Here is a 12,175-nt window from a genome sequence, read left to right as displayed (position 1 = left end):
TGCGTACTCTTAAATGTGTTTAATCTCATTACCAAAGACAAAGATAACACAATATATATTTATTGTTATTCTGCTGGCAAAATATTAAATTCTGTATTAATGCATACATTTGTTGGCATTACTGGAGTCCAAATCTACTCAGACAAGCCTACAAAATATCTATACAGAGCTTTTCATTGTGTAATGTTAACTCCCCCCAAGACGCTAACCCCCTCCACCCCAAAACGTCCACAATAGTAGACGCAGCCCTGCCTTTACGACAGCTCTTCTTTACAGCTATTGATTACAAGTTAAACAACACTAAATCAATAGCCCATAAACTTGTAATAAGTGCATTTCATACACTGGCCAATGAATGGCAGCAGTCAGTCATGTTGTAAGTAATCGATGCTGGTGATAACAGTTGAGTACGCAGTGGGGTTGAAAGCTCCTGCTCCATCCAGTATTGGATGCAAATGTGACCTCTGACAGCAGGTCAAACCTTTACTTTACTTTACCAAGTCACCTCAAGACAAGACAATCAGGACATGCTTGTAACGTCATAGTTCCTCCCATGTCCTTCCATACCAGAGAGATATTGGCCTTGATGTCTGGTTGGAAAAAGGACTTTAGTATACATCTCAGCCTCTGGAAGGAATTCAAGCTTATCAATCTTTTGTTTAGGTCGATTTATCACACTGTGCCTGCTCAACACTGAGAGCTCTTCATCCACAGTGATGAGTTAAGTGACTGGCAACTCTTCAGTCCTCCTCCTGTTTCCGTCCTTTACAGCTGAACTGCAGCTGAGATCAGTCAAGCTGTGAGGGCCTGAGGACATTAAACACTTCATCACCTCATGTGACAAAAGTGTGAACGGATGTCAGCTAAAATGTCAACTGGTGACTGGGGGAAGTCACAAGAAGGATTTAGGTTTGTGGGTTTTAAAACGAGAGCTTGAAAGGTTGAGGGATGAGATGAAACCTTATTGATCCCACGCTGTGGAAATTTTACTTACTATAGACAGAAAGCATGAATAGGAGAGGTAGAAATGAACAAATATGTATGGCAGTCACATGACTAGACCAACATATTAATATGTAACAAACATCCAGCTTGAGGCAATTAAGATTACTTACATATTTAAATTCAACATACAGTACATTAGTGTACCTGCTGCAGGTTCGAAAGCAGGTGCACAAGCAGGACTTGTATTTTTGTTCTAACCAATAAAAAGGCACCAGGAGACACATGAGTTTAATGGTTGCTTTATTGAAGTCTCACAGCTGCAACACCAGCAGAACTACAGCAACAATGTATTTGGAAAGTGCAGAAAGGTAAACAGGTGCAAAGCCTAGACATCGAGTACTATCACCCTGCACTGCACAACAACAGCCCAACATACAGCAGTACTTTATTTGGATGGTCCCGATCGCATTTGGAAGTTTTCTATGTTTCACATTAACAGTGTATTTGACTATTTGTGGATTGTTAACTGAACAGCCATTTTCAAACAAAGTGCAAACATAACTCAGCTGTATTAACGTTTGAAAACACTGGTAAACTATCAAGAGAAAATGGCTGTAATCTACTGCTGTAATGTTGCACTTTGAATTCGAACTTCTCCATGAAAACCACAGTTTTTCAGAGAAATGTCAGTGACACCAAAAAACTGCGCTGAACAGGGTGCGTGCGTGTCCCGAACAATGGTTAAATTATTCCTACGGATACATTTGGGCTGTTCTGAGGAATGTCAGATCTTTGTAAACTCAACCACACAGGAACCGAAGGCATTCAGAGAAACAGGCAAAACGTTTTCTGCCTTCTCCTTCTCACTTTTCTTTACTCCCTTTATTGGCACAAAAGGTATTTAAGCATCAGTCTTTTGAGTTTGACACTGACGCACCAATGAGTACACACACAAACAAGTAGCAAGAACAACAACAACAAAAAAAAACCAAATACACACATGCAACCAAGCAGTGGTGAGATCTGACCTCAGGTTTTACAATTCTAATTGCTGAAAGATATATCACATAAAACGTCTTGGACGAGCTTGTTTCACTTAGTGTCAGCAGAACAAAAGGTCTTGATGGTGCGTTTGTGTGTCCATGTGCTAAAGAATGCTTTGTTCATGAGATGACAGTACAGTATGTGGAAACAATATGTGCTTTATAGTGCATAGTGTCTGCAGATGTATGTGTTCACAGGTCGAAACAGGCGCCTGCTGATTGTGTTTGCCGTGTGAATGAATCAGGACATTTTGGTTTACGATTTGGCTGCGTGTCCCACCAAATATCTAACTGCGACAAAGAGCGACAGAAGAGAAACGGACCTCGCCTTGCTCTCTTTCCATGAATCCACGGCACACTTTGGCTGCATCCTGACCATGTGTGAGGAAAAAACATAAAAACAAAGAAAGCAGATATATCAACTCTTACATAACATATTGATGTACTGCTATTCAAGATGAATCATTTTGTTCTACTTTACATAAACTACAAATACTGCTTTTCAAATAGAAAACTGAAATGTACACTTTTCAACCACACAACCCTTCTAACATCTGAGCTTACTTGCCACAGAAGAAAGGCCGTCCTGTAGGAAGAAGTTTTTCTTTCATATTTAAGTGCATTTTATTGCCAGTAATGTTCTCCCCAGTTGGGCTGAGGAATATCACTAAAACATCAATACGATAACATGAGCCTCAATCTAATGACATTTAATTGTCATATACCTTAAAATTGTGCTTTTATTTGCACATTTTCTGTTCCACCTTAACAAAATGAATCCATCTGAATGTTTATCGTAACATCACACGCACGCACGCGCGCGCGCACACACACACGCACGCACGCACGCACGCGCACGCACACACACACACACACACACACACACACACACACACACACACACACACACACACTCAATGATTCCATAAAAATGTGTGTATACAGTAGTATCATTAGATTTTGTTGATATATCAATAGTGGTATTTGTGGTATTTAATATAACCCACCAATACTCTTCAGTAGAACCATAAAATCAGGTCATGTAATTCTTCTTATATCCGATAAGTCATCACAACATTTAATGTTGTCACATCAGCACTCATGTATGTGCTGCCCTCTTGTGGTAGTTTGACGATTCCATCAGGCTGTGTTAAGCACAGATACGACCCTCAATGACCTCTGCAGCACAAATGCACATTGAGATTAAAAGCTCCTTGTTTTTACAGTTGAATCACTCATTATGCTTTTCCTACACAGCTTATTCATGTTATTGATCTTAGACATTGATAGTCTCCACTGTCTTTATGAAGCCTGTTTGAGATTTGAGAGCGAGCATCAGCCAAGTTTATTGATTGAATCAAGATACCCAGGAACGGCCACTCCCTGCTCCAGTTTAATACCACGACTCATCACAGACGTGCAGAGAGGAGCTTGTCTTACAAGCAAATTTCAACATGTCCAAAATTCACATAAATGCTTCAGAATGACCATAGTTCTTCCTACCGTTATGAACGTCTCATCTTTGGTGGCTTTGTGCTTCACAGGTCCATTCATTCTCCCATCTTAACAACAGATAGGACAGTTAGGAATCCACAACCTTCGAACACATACAGGAATCTGCAAACTGAGTTGACATGCTTACCAAATTCATACAGTTGTCCATTTACATTGACAAAGGCAATAAAGTGGAAGTTGACCTTGTCAGGTTCCGGCTGAGAAAGTTGAGATTTGAGGAATTAAGATTCAGAGTTATTATTACGACACAAAAATCTGCTGATTGAAAGAGCTAAGATGTTCACCATTAGTAGCTGATAATGTGTTTCAGTGTCTTACCATACACTGGCCCTGCGATGCAACCTCATTGTGAGCATCACGGATTGCCTGGAGAAGAAAAGCTCAGTCATGTCAGTTTAATAGAGCTCAAACAAATCATTTCACTCATTAAAATACACATGCAGAGATGTTTCTAATTGATAAAGAAATCAAAAGTGGAATATAGGGAAAAAAGCAAAGGTTTGAAGACTTAGAAACACATTTTTATGGTACATTCTGTAATAATATTCAAGAAAGCAGCTGGCAATATACCCTGACAAGGACAAGGATTCAGCAGCATCTGGTGCCCCCAAGTGGGTAAAACAGAACATGCATGTTATGCAATACTAATAGAAATTCTTTGTTTAGGTTTATTTCAGCTGTCTTTGTAGTTAAATGAGGAGGTATCTTACAGATAACTCTTCAGCTCAACTTCATGAGTCAACTGTTCCTTGTCCATGATGCAACACAAACAGGCTGTCCAACAGCAGTTCAGCTCAAAACGGGATGCCGCGTCGCGATCCACAGCACTGCGTAGCTCATAGCCAGTTAAGACATTCCAATAGAAAATAATGCATTCGACCCAGTTTGTCAAATGCTTGCTCGTGTGGCATTCAGTTACAACATGGTGTTAAAGGAGATAAAATCTCACTTATACCTAAAAAAGATACTTAAACCTGTGCTGATCAGTGTCCCACGTTTATAACGACTGAATCTCCATTCTATTTAATTCAACTGGAAGAAAAAAAAAGCAGCTTCAACAGTCGGTATGTTTATCTCACCTGGTTCATCTCCAGGTGTTTGGCACGTTCATCAGCAGACATGTTTGCAGTCTCATCTAGAAACTTCTTCAGGACAGAGCCAGTAGCTGGAAAGACCAAAAACAGAATCAAGTTAATGGGAAATCTGTCACATGAAATATCCTAAATCACATCCTATCACACCAGAAAACGTTATCATCGAGTAAGTAAAAGAAAAAAAAAAATTAAAAAAGGAGAATAAATAGTTGTGTCATTCATTTTTAAAATGGTATAACTTTGCTGCTGCAAGACAAACAACTTTTTCTTAAGGAATCAAGTCGAGAACTAACCCCTCTATTTGTGTTTTTACTGAGCGGTGGAATTAGGAGCTGCTCCAGCTACAGTCAATGAAACATTTACTACGGTGGCCTCCTTTTCAACCCATTTGTGTGCCAATGCTTGCAGCCTGAAAAGGTTCACTTTCTGGTTTACAGATTACACACCCAACACAGCTGAATATAAACTTAATTCTGGAGAGAACACTTCGATTATGCAGCCCTGGATTTGTACCTTCAAATCCTGAGTGTTTGGCATTTTCCCTACAACTAAAACGCACAATTAAAACTACAGTTTTTACTTACGGTATCAGTGATAATTTGATTTGCACTCACCAAATGTTGGTTTGCTTTTGTTGTTGGCCACAGCATGCAGCAGGGCGACGGTGCCACAGGAATTGACTGCTGTCTGCTTCAGGAAATAAACCTCAGAGTTTCCTGCAACCTTGTCCGCCTGCTGCTGTCTGAAAGACTCGTGCTGCCGTACAGACAGACAGAGACACACACACAGAGGATGGTCATGGTCATCTGCCCATTAGGACACAGGTGGCAGTCAATTATGCCACTTGAAATGTGGACATGGATTAAAGGAGCCTTATATACAAATTTAGGTTCAAAACATTCAAAAATTAACTAAAATTATGAACAGAATGTGAACAGTTCTGATGTTGTGCCAAAGACATCTATGTGTTTTGTTGCAGAGATATCTACTGAAGCTAGCATGCTAACCAGAGAACCTCAGCCTGTCCTGTCTCATAATAACACTTAATACTACAAGAGGCCATAATGAGTCACTCTAGTGTTGGCCATGTTTGGCTCCTGGTGCCCCAGGGATGACACCGCATAATCAGGCCTCTGGAGGTGGGCACTGACTGATGCCAGACCTCCTTCTCATTCCTCTCCTGCTTCACGCCTCTCCTGTCATTGCCTGAACCCATTGACTTGTCATTGTCCCTGGAGTCAGAGTCCATTGGAGCTGCTGTAAATCACCTCGGTACTGTATTCTCTGTCGTCAAACTGGCCACCATCAGTATCAGTGGCTGTGATTGGTCCCAGTCCTTCCACATTCACTGGGAGACTGCGGCGACTGGTTCCCTAGCTTGCTTTCCCAGCTTCCCAGCAGTATTCCCTGCTGGGTGCCCCTGACCCAGGCCTTAAATCCTCCTCATTACAGTGGTCCAATGTAACTGTGCTCCCAGTTACCAATCCAGGCAGAGTCAGCTAATAGTTTAGCTAGCTTCATGGCTAACTGAGCTAACTAGCTAACAGCAGCAGCAGTTAGTGGCTTCTCGGGGTGTCACGATTTCCATTCTAAATCAAAAATCATCAAAATCAGGATTGTTGCGTCTCCCAGCTCGCCTACTTGCACATATCCAGAGAAAATAAAAGCTTGTCAAAAACGCCACAGCGTAGCTTACGAGTCACCTGCAGTTGCACCTTTCAAAACAGCATGGTCACTGCCAAAGTCAGAGACGATGATGAAATAACAGAACTGGGAAATCCTCCAGCTTCCCAGAAGTCACCAGCGTGGCAACATCTTTTCTAAATTTCAACATTTCTAATCCTGATGGCTTTTGCCGATCAGGAAACTCAAGCCGTTCAAATTCCACCGCAGCCACCAATGTAACTGAGCATTTTGGGTTTGCCGAACAGGGCAGCACTTATTAGAAAAATAATAAATGGGACACAGAGACGTAGTGGAATGACCAGCTGTAAAACTGTCTTAATTTTTCTCTCACATGTGTCAAAAGCAGAACTCTGCTAACAACTCCCACCTTATGGCAACCCCGAGGGGACACACCATCTCAAATATTGACACACATAGAAAACACAGGACAGTTTGTTTCTGTGCCCTTCTGCAATCCCATGACTCTTAGTTTTATGTTTGCATTGAACACTCAGTTCCCAAGTGACTGCTGTAATAGGCTGCTGCTGTTACATCTAAAATAAATTATTTTTATTTGACCATATGGCCCAAGTGTGGTACATTCCAAAAATATATACAGTATATGGCAGTTATATCACACTTGATATCATGTAGACTATCTTTTTAAAGAAGAATTTGAAAATGTAAATGACAGTTGTCAGGAGATAAAACCAATGATCTGTTGATCTTTACAAATTAACGATCCATCTAACAATGGTACAGCCGTCACTGGTGAAAAATAAAAAGTTTATTGAAAGTCAAATCAAATTGTGGATGTAAAGACTCGTGACACTTCGTAGTTACTCTGGTGATATGCTGCCCCCTATTTGTTCGGAGTAATAATTCGACAGGTGGCCAGTTACTGCACGTTGCACCTTTAAGGTCACAACTGGAAATGGCAATCAACAGACAAAATTGTGAAAATCTAAATTCATGAAGCAGAAACATACAAAAAAAACCTTATTACAGCTTCTCCAATGCAAAGATTTCTGCTTTTCTCCATTTTATCTCATTATAAAAGGAATATCTTTGGGTTTTGAGCTGCTGATGTGACATCATCTATATTTGGTAGACCAACTGTTAATTCCATTAATTGACAAAAAAACATAATTGGATTATTCGTTAGTGGCAACCCAATTAGATTTCAGCGGTTTGCCTCTCTGAGAATGATACTGCAGTTTAATGCCTACATTTGACGTGATGACTACATATCGAGAAATTAATGAAAGCATCTGCTGATTCATCTCCTGCTCTCATCCCAACCTCACCACATTCTGTCCATCACATAACATTTCAGCTCCCCCCCCCCATCCATGCCCTCCCTGCACCTCAATCTCACCCCACCCCAGACAGCCTGTATCAGTGGCTCACCCCCACCCTCGGGCCTTCTCTTCCAGGAAGTAGTCTCCACCACGAGCCCAGCATTACCTGTTGTGTCAGCGGGAAGAGCAGCATCAAGGCACAGCATGGTTTCGGGACCGCGGAGAGTTGCTCATCCTCCAGCCCCACCACATCCACGAAGCGCCAGCTTTCATCCACGCCGAGGCTGCTCATCAGCTGAAACACAAAGCCGGGAGGATAAACAAACGATGACTTAGATGGATGTGAAAGCGCTGAGATTTCAGCGGTAATACATATATGTAAATGATCCCTTCTGGTGGTGCTCAAAGATGCTGCGTTGTGTTGGTCCAGTCCGACCACACCCTTTAGCCGAGACACTGGGGGCAGCGCTGGGAATGATGCTGAGGAGATCAGCGCGTCTCCAGCTTGTAGTAGCGTCTCCTTTTGAATTTATCCATCACTTTTTTTACCCATACAGCTGACAATATCAATAAAACCCATGAATTGACGCCGTAGCTGCGACGTGTTAGCTTAACGGTAGTCTCAGTAACTGCCCTCATAACTAGCTCGCGACTGTGAAACTTACCCGTAAGTTGAGTTAAACCGTTAACGTTGCCGCCATTACTCAGCGTCTAACGTTTACTACTCACCATGTTCAGCATCTGAAACGACAGAAACAGACACGACAGGTGAGTTCGACGTCGGCGAAGACGTTGCGGTGTTGACAAAAAGTTATGAAAACACAGTTATTCCCCCACCCACCTCGGGGTTGATTTCCATCGGGGTCCACTCCATTTTAGCAGTGATTTCGGTGTGACTACGCAAGTTTAACGATATCTTGTGCACGAGCTCCGCCGGTTTCTGCAGCTGTCAGTTGAAGTTACACAGTGTACCCGCACTTTATGCTGCCGGTCATACCACTTGCTGGCAGACGGGGGGGTGGTCTCAGATCAAATAACCGGTGGTGCACATCTTCAGTGGGCCTCATTAGAAATATCAAAGTGATTTAAAAGCTAGATTTTACGCACTACAAGTTTAACTATTTTGTGACACCCTGAAAAAAGATATATCCTCTCTTAAAAAATTAGATTTCAGTTAAATCACACCGCTCAATATGAGATGACCGTGGTCAAACCACCACGTTCTTTCTAGAAAGAAAGGTGTGACGTAGTGATAGTTCCCTATCAATAATGGTTCCGCTTAACCTGCGAGTTCAGAAGTCCAACATTAAACTCGTTAAACATAATCAAAACAATCATTGCTCTTAATTGGCCACCTTATTGCTAACTGCAACGAGCGGATTTCATCAGTCAGGCTAAGAATGTGACTTATTTTTTCTTGAATTTTGTCTTTCCATCTGTTTATTCCATGCAAACTGCTTGCTATTGCTGGGAATGTACAACAGTAAATGTAAATCAGTGATTTTCTTTTTTAGCTCTTTAATTCTTTAGCCTTTTTTGGTTGCATGTACCCACTGACCTCTTTGAAATAAAGTAAAATAACTGTGGAAATACATTAGTAACACATGGTATTAATGTTTGCCTCTTCTATAACTTGATTACATCATCCAATATAAAAAGTTATGTATTACTTCTGAGTCTCTATATATAAGATAGTGGAGCTAATTAACATGCAGTTGGTTAATTAACCCTTTATTTTATCCCTTGACTGTGTATAATGGGCTTTCACTTACACAAACAGTTTCCTCACAGTTTTGGAGATCTGTCCTAACCTGATCTATGGTTATTGGATGTACAGCATACTGGAGTTGAAACTGTACAGCGCAAGTTTTAAAGCAATGTTATTGTCTTTCTGCATGTGTTTCTCAGTCCTGATCAGTCCTGATGTGCAAGAACAAAGCATCACATGCTTCTTTACTGGAAATAACATGAGCTGAATGCAACAGACTGCAGTTGCCAAATGTGACCTTAGACCATGGCGGCGCTATTGTACCAGTAAAGAGGGATGTGCTGTGCTGTCCATAGACAATGACGTGCATTTGTCAATTCCATGCTTATTTACTCCCTTGGTAATCCGTAGGTTTGCACATTTTGCATGAATTTGACAGAGACCCTTCACTACCTCCAGCCACACACTGGTTAATTAATACCATGTATGGTTTCTGCCACAGGCATATTGCTTTAGCGTGTCCTGTTTCCCCAGTTTTGTGCACCCGTTTGTTCATGTTAGTGTATAAGCACCTGTTTGTGTAAGCACCTGATTTTTCATGTCGGTGCATGTCTGTGACAGTGAGAATGAGAGTGTGTAAATAAAGTGTCTGTGACCACTGATGACTTTCATAAATTATACAACACAAATTTACAACACTCTTGGCATGTTGTTTTCTATTCCCAGAGAGAGGGCAGCACCTTAATGAGATTATATATTGCTTTGTTTTATACTATTAAATGTCTAAGAATAGGATCATTTACTTACATAACTCAAAGGGCTTTCCAAATACATTTGGACAGTGTAAAAGTTATTTGACATGTATGTGGAGATTACTTTGGTAATGCATTCCTCAAGAAAATGCCATTTTGAATGTGTCAGTAGACTCTTTTGTAGGTTTTCAAAAGTGTTAGCAGTGCACTGTAGCCACAACACGCATGTTTTATTCATGCTGGAGGGACTCTGGAAATAAATTTCAATCACGGGTGAAGATTGATGATTCCAAAGGGTATTGATAACATTATACACACCTGCAGGGTGAGGTCTGTGACTCTGTGTGTGTGTGTGTGTGTGTGTGTGTGTGTGTGTGTGTGTGTGTGTGTGTGTGTGTGTGTGTGTGTGTGTGTGTGTGTGTGTGTGTGTGTGTGTGTGCGCGCGCGAGAGAGACAGACAGACAGACAGAGAAAGACTGCCTGTGGCTTGATGGGTTCATAGGTCAGAGTGATGGGTAGCTGTTGATTTAGTCCTTGCATCTACGTGTCCATCTGTCTGTCCGATCTGTATTTAAATACCGTGTTTGTAGGCTTGTTGATAAGGGGACAAGCAACAGTGATGCAGTGGTCTGTAGAAAATTCCGCAGAAGAAGACAAGAGAGGAGAGTCCGACCATCTTTATTTCACCTCTTGTTTTCCCTGATTCCATTGCGAACGTGGACGAAGCAGTCAGAGAACAGAGGACACTGATGAGTTTGGATGCTCATCAGCACACACAGGATATTCAGCTGCATTCTGGGACATTAAACAACTATCAGATTGTTGTTACAATCAAGATCTTTGCTCTTCAATCTGTTTGGAAAAGCTTGATTGCAGTCATCATACAGAAAGTTCCCGGACAGCTGGAGAAAACAGCATGAGTTGACTGTGGTCCTCAAAAGATAAGGAAAACCGAACATTCAATTGTGGACAGCAGAACAAATTCACTCCCCTGGAGGTCACTTATCCTCTCCTACATGTCGAAAAGGAACTAGAGGAATCTAATTTTGACCTCTGACTCCTTTTTCCTGTGCACACCAGCATGCCTGCCCCGGGACAGGTTGTGGACGTGGATGGTGCGCCTCCTTTACCAGCAGGTTGGGGATGGAGCATGGTGGTGTACTTTTGCCTCTTTGTGTCGCTCAGCTTGCTCTTAGCTCTGTTTCTCTGGTTCTTGCTCCAACAATCCCAACGCTACAGATACAGAAGGTGATGATGCACTTTGACCTCCACCTGCCGTCTAACAGGTGGAGGTCAGGTTTGTGTTTGTGTGTGTGTGGATGCCTGTGACTCTGTAGCAATTTAAATATTCAATCTGTGTTGCAGCATTTGAAACATTTTACACATCTGTAAGTGATAAATAACCCAAATGTATGCATGGTTTCCGGAGCAGTGCTGCTATCTTCATTTATAACCGCTCTGTCTATACGCACTCTAAACCAGATTACAGTTCTGACCACATCAACCGCTGTGTAACTGTCTGTAAACGGCACAATCTTCACACCAGATGGTGTTTTGCACAGTTGTCATGGAGATGCCCAGTGATCATCACATACAGATCTTTGATCACAGGATACAAAGACCATGAGATGCAACTGACAGCTCTGGGAAAAAAGACTAGCAACGAGGGGCAACGGTAGCCTGAGGGTTGGAGAGCTGCAGTTGTGATCAGAAAGAGCAGCGGCAGCAGGATACCTGTGGGAGATGAAAGAGCAGCATTTGTCACTCCGTCATTAGCGAGGCAGTTAACCCCCAACTGCTCTTTAATACTGCTTTCAGGAAAACTCTCTGGAATAAATACATGTTTTAAAAAAAGTGCATCTTATGCTAACATTTCTTTTTGTTAAATGATTGTTTTCAAGGAAGAATGAACTTTCATTTATTGCTCTTTCAAAATAAAAGACTATCCATCCTCCTGTTTTGTCATTTTTCTCATAACTAGATGTGTTTTCTAAACCGTATGACCCGTGTTCTGTCTCCTCTCCTTATCTCTCTCTCTGTTAAGTCTCTTTGTTAGAATTGATCTGCAGCTCTCAGTTCAGTTGACTCGGTGATTTATTAACATGGCATGGAGATGCCACACATGCCAAAGGCAGCAGAATGAACACTATTC

General features: G+C 41.6%; 2 protein-coding genes across 4 annotated transcripts in view; one reads left to right on the top strand and one right to left on the bottom strand.

The window, feature by feature from the left end:
* Positions 1-12,175, top strand: part of anxa5b (annexin A5b) — a 397,957-nt gene that overhangs the window by 374,797 nt on the left and 10,985 nt on the right. The window lies entirely within an intron of this gene.
* uchl1 (ubiquitin carboxyl-terminal esterase L1 (ubiquitin thiolesterase)) lies at positions 1,229-8,844 on the bottom strand. 2 transcript variants are annotated; one of them, XM_070985825.1, is made up of 9 exons: positions 8,405-8,528; positions 8,293-8,304; positions 7,730-7,858; positions 5,212-5,353; positions 4,583-4,668; positions 3,822-3,869; positions 3,631-3,700; positions 3,492-3,550; positions 1,229-2,359 (listed from the first exon to the last, which is right to left on the bottom strand). In XM_070985825.1, the coding sequence occupies exons 1-9, from the start codon at positions 8,435-8,437 to the stop codon at positions 2,276-2,278; spliced, it is 663 nt and encodes a 220-aa protein (XP_070841926.1). In that variant the 5' UTR covers positions 8,438-8,528; the 3' UTR covers positions 1,229-2,275. The 2 variants fall into 2 exon arrangements, with proteins under 2 accessions (XP_070841926.1, XP_070841934.1); XM_070985833.1 differs by lacking the exon at positions 8,293-8,304 and having other exon boundaries at positions 8,401-8,844.

Source organism: Chaetodon trifascialis, chromosome 2, assembly GCF_039877785.1.
Source record: "Chaetodon trifascialis isolate fChaTrf1 chromosome 2, fChaTrf1.hap1, whole genome shotgun sequence".
In the NCBI taxonomy this organism is placed as follows: Eukaryota; Metazoa; Chordata; class Actinopteri; order Chaetodontiformes; family Chaetodontidae; genus Chaetodon; species Chaetodon trifascialis.
This window is presented reverse-complemented; position numbering and strand designations above follow the sequence as displayed.